This window comes from Xyrauchen texanus, chromosome 7 (genome assembly GCF_025860055.1).
Source record: "Xyrauchen texanus isolate HMW12.3.18 chromosome 7, RBS_HiC_50CHRs, whole genome shotgun sequence".
NCBI classification, from domain to species: Eukaryota; Metazoa; Chordata; class Actinopteri; order Cypriniformes; family Catostomidae; genus Xyrauchen; species Xyrauchen texanus.
In genome coordinates this window covers 16,165,891-16,182,198 of record NC_068282.1, presented here as the reverse complement: position 1 = coordinate 16,182,198, position 16,308 = coordinate 16,165,891, and the positions used below count along the sequence as shown (strand labels likewise).

Genomic DNA, 16,308 nt, shown 5'->3' with positions numbered 1-16,308 from the left:
TGTACATTTTTGAAGCCAATTATAAATGTCATTAGTGAAACTAAAACAAAATTAACCTCACTAATGCTATCGATTATTCATTTATGTATGGATTACTGCTCCATCTTCAGTGTAATTGTGGCTGGTGGCTAGTAGCAGGTCTATATGTGCAATTCTTTATTAAGTACTTGATTTTTGTAATCTGATTATGTAATCCAGATTACATGCAATCAGTTGCTACCCATTACAATATATAAAGTCATATTATGAGAATATTGCATGCACAGGATGTGAGTGAGATCTAATGTGGCTTCACAGGTTAAATGCAAAGATTGCTCTCATGCGATCTGTACATACGGTTGATGGAAATGAAGACCCCCAGTATTGGGTAGTATTTGGCTACATGTATTCTGGATACACAATTGTGTTGAAAAATCAAGTACTTGTTATAAGGTTACATTTTTAAATGTGCATAATCAGATTACAGTTACTTTTGCATGGATAACGTGATTATATATTGAGAAATTAGATTTCCATCAAAACATGCAATAAGTAGAACAAAAGTAATCGAAAAGTAATCAGATTGGAATGTGTATTTTATTCGATTTAGGATGTCTGTATCAGATTACATTTCAAAAGAAATCTACCCAACCTGGACATCAAACCAAATCATCAAGCTCTTTTGTGTGAAGGCCTCACGTGTGACAGCATGGCCGCTGCAGGGATAGAAAGGAACTCTTTCTGATGTATTAACTTCACATGCCCCCCTTCACCTCCTGGATTTGGGGTAATGGCCAACCATCTCATCTGTGGCACAGGGCACCTCTTATCTCCTCTCCCCTGCGTGACAACGAAAATCACCTTGTGCTCAGTTAATGATCGTCCTGTGACTGTGCACCCTGATAAACTCTATTCTCTTCTTAGTCTTTCACACATGCACTCTCACCACAATGATGCAAAGGTACACAAGCAACTGGAAAACACATCTGTTCAGTATTAGATATCTGAGAGGTGCTCAATATAGGAGGAGATCTACTACTCAGACAAATGAAAATGCATCAGGTTGTTCAGACCAAACATGTCAAATTAAAGGGATAGTTCACACAATAATGAAAATCCTGTCATGATTTACTCATCCTCATGCTAAATGACTTAATTTCTTCTGCTGAACATGTAAAATTAAAGGGATAGTTCACAAAATAATGAAAATCCTGTCATGATTTACTCATTCTCAAGCTAAATGACTTAATTTCTTCTGCTGAACACAAATAAAGTTACATTTTAGAAGAATATTTCAGCTATGTAGGTTCTCACAATGCAAGTGAATGGGTACCAACATTGTGAAGCTCCAAGAAGCACATAGGGGTAGCATAAAAGTAATCCATAATACTCCAGTGCTTACATTTATATCTGCAGACGTGATATGATAGTTGTGTGTGAGAAACAGGTCAATATTTGAGTCCTTGTTTACTATAAATTCTCCTCACTGCCCAGCAGGTGGTGTTATGCACGAAGAATGCAATTTGCCAAAAACAAAAGAATGTGAAAGTGGAGATTGATAGTAAAAAAGGTCTTAAATATTGATCTCTTTCTCACCCAAACCTATCATATTGCTTCAGAAGATATGGATTTAAGCACTGGAGTCTTATGTCTTACTATCATGCTGCATTTATATCCTTTTGAAGCTTCAAAATGTTGGTCACCATTCACTTGCATTGTAAGGACCTACCAAGTTGAAATTTTCTTCCCAAAATCTTCGTTTGTGTTCAGCAGAAGAAAGTCATACACATCTGGTGAGGTTGAATAAACGATGAGAGAATTTTACATTTTGGAAGAACCATTTTCCCTTAAACGTCTCAGAAATGGAAATAGCCACAAAGCATTTAACAGAAGCTCTCTCAAAATTGTAAAAACAAAATGATCTATGAAAACATAGCAGGATTTCACTGCCAGGCATTAGCATCATCACGATATATAGCTTCAGTTTAATGCAGGAATATTAGATTGGGTTTATATTAGTTTTGCACATTTATTCAGACACTTTTATGTAGCTAGGTGTAAATGGAATGTGTATAGCCAATATGCATAATCTGATTGACAAGTCTGAGTTACCATAAGACACGTGAAGTGACTCTTACATTTCACTGACTTGTACTAACCCCGCTCTCATCCAGCACATACTGGTTGAGTAGCTACACATCCTCTAATAGATCTCCTCTTTTCAACACAAGAAGGATGCTTTTTGCTGTTGTGAGAAGCAACAACTTTAGCTTTTTAGACCACAATGCCTCATTGTGCAGACTTATTGTCTCAGTGTGTAGAATATCGCCATCTAGTGACCATAGAAATAAAAAAGTGATCATAACCTTTATTTCCTATGAACATGAACTAAGTGGTCATCTCACATACTTTTGCAAATGAATGGATTTACACATAGGACATATATTTGATTAGTCAACCTTATGTACTATAGCCTATAATTTAATAATCTAATCTCTGATGATTTGTTGTCAATGTCTATCTCAAAAATACATGTGCCATATAGTAAGTCCAGACATACAACTTTGCCATTCATTTCAATTCAGATAATTAGGATACATTAATGCATGGTTTGATATATAACTGAAATAGATCACATGTTAACAGTAAGGTCAAACCTGTGTTCTATTAAATATGACCTGATTTTCTTAAAAACACAGTGAACCTTGACATATAGTCAGGGTTGAGAGGGTTACTTTTAAAATGTATTCCACTATGGATTACAGAATATGTGGTGTAAAATGTAAATTGTGACATATTCCGTTAGATTAATCAAGGTCAGTAACAGTAATCAAATACTTTGGATTACTTCTTCAGCACTTGCAGATTTTCAGGGTTTTTGACTATATACACGTGAATATTGTTCTAAAAATCTGTCAGTAGGTTTACAGTAAGACAATACAGACGAAATACACTTAATTATAAATACATTCTCAGCTTCTCAAGTAAATTATTAGATGATTTTACAGGAAAACAAAGGAAAAAAAGAAAAAGAAAATGCATTTTAGCTTAGCATAAAAACGCAATGTTTACATGACTATTAACACAGTTAACTATTTCTGCTGCTCCAATGTTGTACACACCTTTTTCTGATCGTATGTGGATTCTGTTTATGTAGTGAGGCAGAAAATGTGTTATTTGTAGCTTTCTACATGATGCTACAGGCAAAATTGGCTAGCATTTCTCATATAAGCATCCTTTAGTCTTGCAAATATACCAAGCTGCATAACATTGGCAAACTATATATACTTGTAATTGTGTATGCATGTTTGATTTTCCACTATAGGAAATGTTTTTATTATCTATCAAAGATGATCCTAATAGAAAAATACAATCATGTCTGGTATAATTGTGCATGTAAAAGGGTTAGAAATAGCATTTTAGCTTAGCATAAAGCTAAATTCTACATGACAGTTTACACAAGTTTAATTATTTCTGCTGCTCCAAACTTACTTCAAAAACCCACAGTGGGCCTAAATGTTTTTTCAACTGAACAGGCTCAAAATTAAATTAAACAAATGACAATAAAAATAAAAAGTAACCAACCCAGTCTCTTGAAAACTCATACATATTGTATGAGTTGGCAATTTTGTATGGTTTCATACGAGTTTGTTCATATACATTTGTACAATTTCTTCATGTGCAAATGCCCGGATATCTAATGTGGAAGTTAAGGACATGCTAATTAACATTATACCCTTACCCAAACCCCTTATCTAAACCTAACCAATCAGTAGAGTGCGTAAACATGATAGGACTCTGTTGTGTGTGACAGAAGCAAGTAATTGCATATCAGAAGGAAACGATGTCCAGCAACGTCATTGGCTGTAGTGAAAGTCGTACGAATTCATACAGATGAGCCAAATTTAGAAGTCGTATGAATCCTAATGATTTCACTGTGAGAGTGTGTAGATAGTTACCTAAATACTTTTTGAATGTAACAGTAATCCTGTTTCATTTGTGTTCCGTTACTCCCCCAACCCTGCATTAAGTCATGCAGTACGCATCATCCAACCTAATATATTGCCGCTTACAAAAAAGAAAAAAAGGGGGGCATTAAATAGCCTTTTTCTTGGTGTTATTTTTAAGTTATCATGTGAAAAGAGACCATCGAGTGATTCAAGAGATGACACTAGTACAGCTATAGTAAATAGATTACTGCCATTGACCAACGAGAATCAAGTATTCCTGAGAGTCGTGCAATAAACAGTAGACCTAAATTTCATAAAAACAAGGCCAAAAACTTGCATTATTATAGTCTTTTATTGATTTGTAAAACATTTGACAAATATTACATGAAATCAGGAACATGAATTTACAATACTTTATGATGAAAAGAGAGAGAGAGAGAGAGAGAGAGAGAAAAAAAAAGGCAATTTTTAACCACTGAGTTTCATGAATGGTATTATTCAACTGGTTTTGTCCTGGTGAGCAGGCTTACTAGTGTAAGCCTGTAAACAGCTAGCATTTGTTTTACAGTTTTCTTATGGTAGCCATTCGCTCAGAGACAGAAGTGCTTCCATTTAGTGCCACAAACTTTCTAATGAACTCCTGTCCAATGGTGCTCAGACAGAAAAGGAGAGGTAAAGAGCATGTCTCTAAAGGTGAATCGGTCATCAATTTTCTCGTTAATCATCGACTCTACGTTTTAGGATTGACCCAGCATGAGGTATTGACTGTAGAGCATATGTGTTTTTGTATGAGGTAACGTTCAAGCAAGTGTGATTTGTAGAGTAGATGACACTAAAGAATAGCGATTTGACACAATATCACCGTTAACAAACTGGAAAAGAGAGAGAAGGTCATGCTCGGTCATGTTTTATTTGTGTAATTATTTTTTGCGGAGCAGCAAAACCCAACTGAGCAGTCAGAATGAAGGGGGGGAGGGGCCTTAAGAATGCCAACCAATCCCAGCAGCAACTGAACACCATCCATCATGGAAGTGACCACGCCTTAAATAGCTCTCAGCTTTCTTTGTGAATGCATATGTGTGTTCATCTGTCTGTCTGTTTGTGTGTATGTTTGAACATGTTGAAGAGAGCCAAGGATACAAATACTGTACACAGAGAAAATAATAGTTTAAAAAACAAAAACAAAAAAATAATCAGATAGAACTGCTGTTAAGGCGTCTTTGTTGTTAAGTGTAATTCATATATGAGGTACTGGGTTGTCCATGTGAGCCACTGCACAGCAATAAATACAAACATGAATCCTAAAAAAATACAAATCAAATGTGTCTGTTCCCCAGAGAGGTAGTTTGTTATGGTTACATTTTGGACTCAAAAAAGAGACCAACATAATTTTCATCGTCATCTTATCTCTCACCATCATCATCATCATCATCATCATCATCATGCATAATGTATTTCTTGCAACGGTTTACAAATGACATGTTATCATGGTTTGTTTGATCTATATGTATGCTAAGTGCTGCAGGGATATCATTCTTTAATATATCGTCACTAAATAAGACCAAAACAAACAAATATGTTGCGTATGATTACAAAAATGCAACTGGAAGATTTCTTTGTTTTCCAGTTTAAAATTGCGTTAACACCCTCAAAGTACTGAGCAGCTTAGTATAGAGAGAAGGCATGAAGACAACAAAATAGGCAGTCAAAAAGAGCAACAAGAGAAAAGTGAAAGAAAAAATAAAGTATATATTCACCTGCACTGGGCAGGAGGTTAGCATTCAACCGTCCGTTGCTATCTTTTGCATACCTGCCCACATACACACAACTCTCTTCCCTGTGTCTCCACATGTACACTAATATCAGAACATTAAAACTAGTCTACAAGAAAATATTTAACCTTTTACTATTTTAAAGTAATACTCAAAGATATAATATATATATCTCAGCCACAACATTAAAACCGCCTGCCAAATTTTGTAAAGGTCCCTCTTGTGCCACCAAATAGCGCCAAACCTGCATCTCAGAATAGCACTTTGAGATGATATTCTTCTCACCACAATTTTACAGAACAGTTATCTGAGTTACTGTAAAATTTGACCGTAAAAAACATTTCCGTCCACAGAACTGCCACTCACTGGATGTTTTTGCTTTTGGCACCATTCTGAGTAAATTCTTGATACTGTTGTGTGTGAAAATCCCAGGATATCAGCAGTTACAGAAATACTCAAACCAACCCGTATGGCACCAACACTCATCCATGCAATTATCTAATCAGCCAATCATGTGGCAGCAGTGCAGGTCATGAAATAAAGCAGATATGGGTCAGGAGCTTCAGTAAATGTTCATCAACCATCAGAATGGGGGAGAACATGTGATCTCAGTGATTTGGAGCGTGGCATGATTGTTGATGCCAGGTGGGCTGGTTTGAGTATTTCTGTAACTGCTGATCTCTTGGGATTTTCACGCACAACAGTCTCTAGAATTTACTCAGAATGGTGCCAAAAAAAAAAAAAACATCTAGAGAGGGGCAGTTCTGCAGATGGAAACGCCTCGTTGATGAGAGAGGTCAACAGAGAATGGCCAGACGGGTATGAACTGACAAAGTCTACGGTAACTCAGATAACTGCAGGTGGTTTAAATTTTGTGGATGATCTGTATATAGACACACACAATTGAAGTCAGAAGTTTACATACTGTACACCTTCGCCAAATACAATTAAACTCAGTTTTTCACAATTCCTGACATTTAATCGTAGAAAACTTTCCCTGTCTTAGGTCAGTTAGGATCACTACTTTATTTTAAGAATGTGAAATGTAAGAATAATAGTAGAGAGAATTATTTATTTCAGCTTTTATTTCTTTAATCAAATTCCCAATGGGTAAGAAGTTTACATACTCTTTGTTAGTATTTGGTGGCATTGCCTTTTAAAGTCTGCATGTAATCAAAATTGACCCTATTTACTTTGTTAGCGCACATTACTAATCTTGTGGTGAACAATTCATCCGTGCAAGTTAATCCACAGAAAGAAAAATTGTCTTCGTAATCTTCAATCATAATCTTATTTTAGCTTCGCCTCTGGAATAACATTCCTTCTCTGATAACGTCTTGAGCAGAACATCCTTTAACCACTCCCCTCCAACCGCCAGTCTGCTTTGAGCTTTGACAGCGAGTAAAAAAGATGCATAACAAACAGATGCAAGGAGGTGAGCTTTAGGTTGTGGCTCTCCCAAAACCCTTTTCCCAGTCCCCCAAATACCCTGGTTGTGTGCCCGATGGCTTGATTTTTTTGCATTTCAAAGAAGGAGGGATATCAGAGAGGTTGCGGTTGTGTTCGAGGCAATTCACCCTTGAACGCTTCAAAAATGGACAGAAATTGAATTGGGGTTTGTGAAATATCTGTCGTTATCCAATCAATTCCCAATGGATAAAATCAAGATCTGGCCTATATTTTTTCTAGTTCAATAATCAGTTTCAATCAGAAATAAGTCACGATACTGAAGTCGGTCGAAACTTCCGTTACATGCAGACTTTAAATTGTTTAACTTGGGTCAAATGTTTTGGGTAGCCTTCCACAAGCTTCTCACAATAAGTTGCTGTAATTTTGGCCCATTCCTCCAGACAGAACAGGTGTAACTTAGTCAGGTTTGTAGGCCTCCTTGCTCGCACATGCTTTTTCAGTTCTGCCCACACATTTTCTATCGGATTGAGATCAGGGCTTTGTGATGGCCACTCCAATAACTTGACTTTGTTGTTGTTAAGTTATTTTACCACAACTTTGGAGGAATGCTTGGGGTCATTGTCCATTTGGAAGACCCATTTGCGACTGAGCTTGAATTTCCTGGCTGATGTCTTGAGATGACTCAATATAGCCACATAAATTTCCTTCCTTATAATGCCATCTATTTTGTGAAGTGCACAGTTCCTCCTGCAGCAAAGCACCCCCAAAACATGATGCTGCCACCCCCATGCTTCACGGTTGAGATGGTGTTCTTCCCTTGCAAGTATCACCCTTTTTCCTCTAAACATAACGATGGTCATTATGGACAAACAGTTACTTTTTTATTTAAATAGACAAGAGGACATTTCTCCAAAAAGATCTTTGTCCCCATGTGCACTTGCAAACTGTAGTCTGGCTTTTTTATGGCAGTTTTGGAGCATTGGATTCTTCCTTGCTCAACAGCCTTTTAGGTTAGTTTGATATAGGACTCATTTTACTGTGGATATAGATACTTGTCTACCTGTTTCCTTCAGCATCTTCACAAGGTCCTTTGCTGTTGTTCTGGGATTGATTCGCACTTTTCGCACCAAACTACATTAATCTCTAGGAGACAGAATGTGTCTCCATCCTGAGCAGTATGATGGTTGCGTGGTCCCATGGTGTTTATACTTGCTTACTATTGTTTGTACAGATGAACGTGGTACTTTCAGGCATTTGGAAATTGTTCCCAAGGATGAACCAGACTTGTGGAGGTCCACAATTCTTTTTTCTGAGGTCATGGCTGATGTCAATTGATTTTCCCACTGAGATTGAAGGTAGGCCTTAAAATACATCCACAGGTACACCTCCAATTCAGTACAACTCCTATCAGAAGCTAATTGGCTAATTGTCTAAAGGCTTGAGATAATTTTCTGGAATTTTCCAAGCTGCTTAAAGGCACAGATAACTTAGGGTATGTAAACTTCTGACCCACTGGAATTGTGATATAGTCAATTAAAAGAGAAACAATCTGTCTGTAAACAATTGTTGGAAAAATTACTAGTTTCATGCACAAAGTAGATGTCCTAAACAACTTGCCAAAACTATAGTTTGCTAATATTAAAGCAGTGGAGTGGTAAAAAAAAACCAAAGAGTTTTAATGACTTCAACCTAAGTGTATGTAAACGTCATACGTCAACTGTACATATATTTATAGCAAACCTTCCATATCATTAAATCTTAAGTGCCATGACTAAATTATTTATTAGTAATAACAACTATGTTCTGAGGAAACGATAACTTTCTTTCTAACACATACGCACACTACTCATCTAGACTGGGCCAAATATGCAATGCCCAGTAATATTATAATATACTTGGTGTATAGATAAATGCTATACATCGCCTCCCTCGCTTCATAAACACACAACAAAACACACACACACACACACACACACACACACTGCGCTTGCCCTACCGAGCGTACACAGTTTCCAGGTAGTTAAATTCAGCTTACATGATCATTAAATCACCGACCCAGTTCTGACACCACACTCTCACCTAAAGACAATCTTCATTAGCTAGGATTAACTTTCAAAGTCATACCACAGAAAAGTGTGTCTAATGACCCTGAGCCCCGACAGAGGAGAATCTTCATACTGTACAAATCAGACATGATTAAAGTTGAGTTTCATGGAGAAACAGAGTGAATGAGATATACAAAGTAGCAGATATGGCTCTGTCACTTTAGCTCTGTGATAGCCCTTGACAAAAGTCTCACAAATATCACAAACACAGTGGATAAAAGGACTTTGGCTGTAACGCCCCCTAGAATGTCCCAAACCCAAGAATTTAGCACATTTTAAAAGCATAAGTTAAACTAAAAGCTGAGGTCAAGCGAAGGCAGTCGTGTTTGGTTTAATGGACACAACACAGGCAGTGGCTAATGTTATTTTAGTACAGTGTCCATAGGCATGCATAAAATTCTATAATATGCCTGACATGGTAATCGGTGTCTCTAATTACTGTTTAGATAATAACAACCAGCATATGAAAATATTGTGCTGAGCTGTGTTACAGTATGTTGAACGTAGAGTATGCTTTGAAGAAACTTCCAATGCCAACAAATGACTGAAAATACCTAGGTACCATGTACAGGTAACACTGTAGTTGTTAAAGGTAACAACATTAATATTGAAAATTATCAAGCACTCTGTTATTAGAGACACCATAAAAAATTGAGAGAACAATATAGGGTCCTATTACCCCGAGTGTCAATCCTTGAGAATGTGGCAGACAAAACTATTAAATGTGTGTAACTTGACAAGAACATGATCGGGTCATATTTTGCCCTAAATTCAAAAGAAAAATGTATATATTTTGCATAAATAATAAGAAAATTAAAGAAAATTAAGCCTAAATTTTGGGCCATGTTTTGCACTTTGAAAATTAAGCACATTTCCTTGACAAATTCTCATTACTGTAATAAGAAAAACAAAACAAAAAAACAATACATTTTCATTACTATATTGCCAAAATAATCAATTTTTTTTTTACATTTGTGATTATAATTACAGAATTATATTTATTACAGTAATGGAAATAAAAAAAATGTTAATTACATATGGGGAAATATATTGTTTTAGAGCTGTCGAATTTGAAGGGATAGTTCACCCAAAAATGAAAATTCTCTTATTATTTACTCACCCTCATGCCATATCAGATGTGTATGATTTTCTTTGTTCTGCAAAACACAAACACAGATTTTTAAAAAAATACCTCAGCTCTGTAGATTCTTGAAATTCTCCAGAAATTTTAAGCTCCAAAAAGCATACAAAGTTAACATAAAAATAATAAATAATTCATACGTCTCCAGTGGTTAAATCCATATCTTCAGAAGTGATATGATAGGTGTGGGATAGAAAAATATCATTATATAAGTCCTTTTTACTATAAATTCTCCTCCCTGCTAATAAGTAGTGATATGCACAAAGGATGTGAATCCCCAAAAACAAATTAAGAATGTGGAAGTGAAAGTGAAGATTTATAGTAAAGGCTTAAATATTGATCTGTTTCTCACCCACACCTATCATATCGCTTCTGAATACATGGATTTAACCACTGTTGTCATATGGATTAAATTTTATGCTGCTTTTGTGATTTTTGGACCTTTAAGTTTCTGGCCACCATTCACTTGCATTGTAAGGACCAACAGAGCTGAGATATTTTTCTAAAAATCTTTGTTTGTGTTCAGCAGAAGAAAGTCATACACATCTGGGATGACATGAGGATGAGAAAATGCTGATTTTTGGGTGAACTATCCCTTTAACCCATTAACACACGCGATTAAACAAATATGATGATTGAAATATCATCCACGAGTGAAATGCCGCCATTCTTAGAAAACCCAGTTGAGACACATCCATTAAGTGCAGGAAATTGTTGCCGTTTTATTATTGAATTATTGCAGGCGTAAGTTCCATATTTGCATTTCCTGTCATTTGATCCAGTTTGAGAAACATAAAATCTGTTTAGCCTACTTTGGCAAGACGAGTAGTCACACAAATAAACGTTTAAAGTGTCATCCATATAAATTGACAAACCTAATATTTACACATAGGCCTACTTTTTTGGTAATGCGTTAAAACATTTTTTGTGATTAATTGTTTTAATAATATGACAGCCCTAACTTTTTTCTTTTGATTTTGGGGTGCAATATGACCCAAATGATTTATGTTCACCCTATTACAGCTGTAAAACTCCTACCTGTCTGAAACTTGCTTTAAATAAAACAAATTTATGATAAACAGCATTAAGCATTTTCTCAGCTGTGTGAGAACAAATGTGTTGACTAACAAAGAATAAAATGGTTATAAAAGGATAAAAGTCTGATTAATCAGAAAGTACAATGTCAAAAAAACAAGAAAAAAGAGGAAATTAATGGAATGCAAGAGATGAGTAACACAATAAAGAGAGACTAAAGAGAAATAACAAGGAAAGAGACATATGGAACCTATAGGGAAATACTCCTAAAGGATTTACCAAGATGAATTCACAACAATGTAAAGAACGGAGGTAAAGCTCTCAGTTTTTAAAAACAAATAATGGTTTAAATTCCTATATTTCAATAATCGCAGTTTATATGTTTACATATTTATTGTAACCAGCCAGGGCTGCAGGGTCTCCCTCTGCTATATTCTACCATATGCAACAAGTGAGTTTATATCAAACTCTATTTACACTGATTTAGGAAGTTAAGAATATAGATACTGAGTCTTATTTACAGAATAGCTTTGCAGTGAGTGCTAATGCAGCACTGGCTACTTTAAACAGGCGTCAGTTAATTGCCCAATCACAGCACAGGCGAATAACAGTAGAAAAGACAGCTATTTTGCAACCTTTCAAAGCTTTAGAGGCAGAGGAGAGGGGGGCGCAGCTGCCATTTGATTGGTTAAGTGGCAAGGCGAGGTGTGAGTTAGAGCTATGTGCTTGCATTAGTACGGTCAACCCTGTGCATTTAAAGGCAGGAGGTGAAGAGACAGGATATCAGCAGTAGTGGACAGCGCTTTGGGGACCATGCAGAGGTTTAGAACAGGACCACACACACAAACACATTCATTCTGTAAATGAACAACACATGCAGTGTAATACTGGTGACTATTGAGGATACAGTAAAATATACTGTATTTAGTCACCACAGTGAAAAACACCATGACCATACTACATTCTTGTAAAAATGTCCTTACATAAAACAAGAAAATGGAAACATCTATGGCACTCGCTAGCCGATCTGTAAGCAATAAGGGGATAGACTTACATACACACACACACACCCTCAAGCACTCATAAACTTCGTCCTGGAAACTCTGTATGGGTTATCAATCCACCTGCACACCATCTGACCCACGCTTCTTGTCTCGACTTGTGGGCAATTGCTAGGTGACCTGCCCACCGAACACTTCCAGCACGAGAGGTGTCAGCTGCATGCTGTGTTCAGGTTGGAAAGAGAGTGAGCGGTACTGCTTGGAGTGTTCTTCGTTTAGGCTGCGGAGGTCGGCCAGCTTCTGAATCATCTTTGCGTATAGCAGACGACCCCCTGGGTGATTTGTGCGGATGTATGCCTGCAGAACCTCGGATAACCTGTCCTGCAACACCTCCACTCGCTCATGGTCCTGCACACCAGGCCGGTCTATGATCACACAAAGACAGGCAAAATTAGATTTCTGTTTGCAAGCAAGGGCATGTCTGTAAAGTCAATGTGTCTGTAATGTTTGGTGAATAGAGGGGAGATGCTGACCTGGAGACAACAGGCAGATGGCCATAAGCAGCACATGCTCTTCCTCATGTAGGCTGAGCTTCTTTAACCCCACTTGAAACTTTACTAGAGGCTCCAACAGCTCCAGAGTGTGTCCAGCTGCACCGCCACACATACAAAATCAAGACGATTTCATTAGGTGTATAATTAACAGAGAAGTTGTCCCCAAATTCACAGCACTGGTTGATTAAATAGCCACTTTTACACAATGAAGCCAGAGCGAGCCAGGGCAATCAACTGGTCAGCCGGGGTGAATAGCCTCAAGCCTCGGGCCGCAAGACCAAAATCGATCTGCATTTCCACTATTGGGCCAATAGCCCTGCAGTGTTGCCCTACAACACCCCTTAATATGCCACCCATTACAAATGTCATACACCATGCCAGTTTCACAAACAAGATGGAATCTCAATTTGAGTTATCAGACTCTGGAGACTAGCTAGACCTCAAAATGAACATAGTGGAGACTGAAGCTGCCATTTGTTTGCTGATTTTGGTCTTTACTTGGTGGAAAGTGAGACCTGACTCCAAAATCTGCCTTTGACATTGACAAATCTCAATCACCAGTTGGCCTTCTTTGGCCCATAGTTAATCGACAGTGGGAATGCAACAAGCTCTGGCATGCACTAGCATGCTCTCATTTGGCCAGATAGTGGAAACACGGGTATTGTTGGTATGTTGAGATGGACATGATGCTCCAACAAAAGCCTTGTTTACAACAGGTATTAAGATGCATTTTGGGTGATGTGATCACAAGTGGACAAGCTAAACACCATTTACACCTGGATAAAATTCGACCACTTGAGTTTGAGAGGAGGGTCTCTGATTTCATTAAGAAATACATAATTCGTTACGTCAGTGTATAACTGCATGTAAATAAATTGCAAAAGATGAAAAACAGAGTGCTAAAATCTGACGTAGTTTCTCTTAATTTTACTTGCATTTAATCTACGTGGAAACATGACTTTTTAGTTATTTTATTGGAGTACCTGTATTAATTGAATTCAATATGCACAATTTTCATCTGTGTCAATGCATGTTGATATCAGGCATACTCAAGAAGTTCCGTGAAGATCTTGTGCATGTACATGTATTTGCCTTTTTAAATTTCGGACTGTTGGACACTTAATTGCTTTTAAAGTTGTACATAACTTGCAAAGTGTAAACTCTTAATTTAGTGCATCGGTTAATTGACAGGCGAGTAGGCAGTACTTTCCTGCTGTTCAAATGCATTCTAATGTATAAGCGTTTAAATTACAAGCCCAATGTGTTCACTTCCCTTTTTGTTCACTATCGACTACCCTCGAATGTGGTTGAAGTGGACAAATCTCAAAACATTTTGGAGATCTTTAGCGTTGCCCCGTTTCAATTGGATCACCCACAATGCATCTCAGGGCCAAAAAGAACAATGTTTTGATAGCGCAAATGGGTTTCCCAAACACTTACCGCTCTACAAAGAAAACTACACACTTTACCTTTACCCTGCTGTTCAATCTCACAAAGTGTGTATCATCAGACCCACTGCTGACGTGATATAAATGCAGTAAAATCTCCCCTGCCAAATATGTCTCACGTAGACTTTGACATAGCTGTTATAACTATCTGTTTTGGAAACAATGCATGCCCTTGTCTGCTTGAGTTTATGTGTACCTTTTGTGACGTCGTTGACACAGTATTTAAAATCTGGTCCTCCGCAGCTCCAGCTCATGTCTTCTAGACTGAAAGACTGGTTGGACCTCAGCATGATCACTTCTATAGCACTAGACTTCAACAAAGCAATCTGATCTTCAGCTGTTAGCTCCCTGAAATGAACACACACACACACATACACACACACACACACACACACACACACACACACAAACATACATCAACGTTGGCTCATGATGGATTCTGTGAATGGCAGATGTAGAGGGAGTGGGCGCATTAGGTTCTGATAACATGAAACTCCTATGGTTGCCACAGCAACACGCAGGCTGTGATGCATATGCATGTACACACATTCTGAGAGAGCTGGTAAATACATGGAAGTACACACACAGAGGCGGCTAGAAACATGTATTGAGTGTGACAGTGTAAAATGTCAAAGCTATTTTTATGTGCCTAAGGAAATTAAATATATGCTTTTAATAATGTTGGAAAAAAGGAGGAACTTTCCACAAACCGGAACCTATTTGCCACTAAATGGATAAAAGGAATGGATAGCACACTTGCTCAGGCACTCATTAAAACTTTGTCTCGGCCCTATGAATTTAACAGGTTTCCCACACTTTCACAATTTCCATGAACTTTCCAGCTCTTTTTTTTATTTTTTATAATTCTTATTTTGTGGGCCAGTTAACTGGAAAGAATACTAGAGAGAGAGAGAGAGAGTCCACAAATCGAGCATTACCGTGAATTGCAAACAAATATCTAGCGCATGATCTAAAAAAATATGATCTAAAACAGAGCATAACTAGAAAAAAAAGTATATTAAAATATAAATGTCCATGATTTTTCTAAGTCTGGAAAACACAATTTAAAATTTCCTTGATATTTTCAAGTTATCCATGACCTTGGGAAATGTTATTTAAGTGACATCCCCCCCCACATTAAATACTACCTGAATCCAGGTATCATCTTGGCAAAACCGATGACTTTCTGAATGCTGTAGGAAACCAGGTCAGCCAGGTGAGGAAGCATCGAGAGACCAGAGCCCTCATCCTCCTTTGAGTCAGGACTGGAGCCCATACCCTGCTCCTGATACATCATCAAGAGATTACTCAGATTCATCTTACGATCTCCTGACTCTAAACATGTGGAGAAAGAGGGAGAGAGGAAAAGAAAGACAAAATTGTTAATGCTTCGTTCTCATCAACATAACAAATAACAATCCATGTAACAGGTACATTGGAGCTCGAGTATTTTCTGAATGGTGACTGGAGGGGTTTACACTCTGAACAGATGCTAACAAATCATAGGGAATGTATTCATTCTTTGAATGTAGTCGTTTTGCATGGAAAATTCTAGGACTGGGTGGTATGATTGTTTGTATATACCATGCAATAAAATAAATGAGTGATAGACCATTATACTGTAAGCCAGGCCATAACGCTTCAGTAAATACTGTACAAGAAAATCATCAATTTACTGTAAATGTAGTTTTTTTTTTATAAATTGAATTTTTCAGTATGAACTATCCATAAACGTTATATACACAACATAAGTGGTATTTCCAGAAACTAAATGGTGACATATTATAAATAATAAATATTTGAAAAATTTTATTTAATTTATATGTATTTCATTACATTATCTTTCATTTTATGGACCATGGTGAAAGAAATAAATGTTCCCCAAAGTCTTCAAAATGAAGGCAAACAACATG

At 37.1% G+C, this 16,308-nt stretch overlaps 1 protein-coding gene across 1 annotated transcript in view; it reads right to left on the bottom strand.

Moving 5' to 3' along the window:
- Positions 1-6,438: 6,438 nt before the first annotated feature.
- Positions 6,439-16,308, bottom strand: part of vdrb (vitamin D receptor b) — a 33,683-nt gene continuing 23,813 nt past the window's right edge. Inside the window, exons 6-9 of the mRNA XM_052130281.1 lie at positions 15,544-15,730; positions 14,592-14,743; positions 12,927-13,043; positions 6,439-12,818 (exon numbers count right to left, since the gene is read on the bottom strand). Of these exons, the coding sequence (XP_051986241.1) occupies positions 12,565-12,818; positions 12,927-13,043; positions 14,592-14,743; positions 15,544-15,730 (710 nt within the window). The 3' untranslated portion in view covers positions 6,439-12,564. The remainder of the gene's footprint in view (positions 12,819-12,926; positions 13,044-14,591; positions 14,744-15,543; positions 15,731-16,308) is intronic.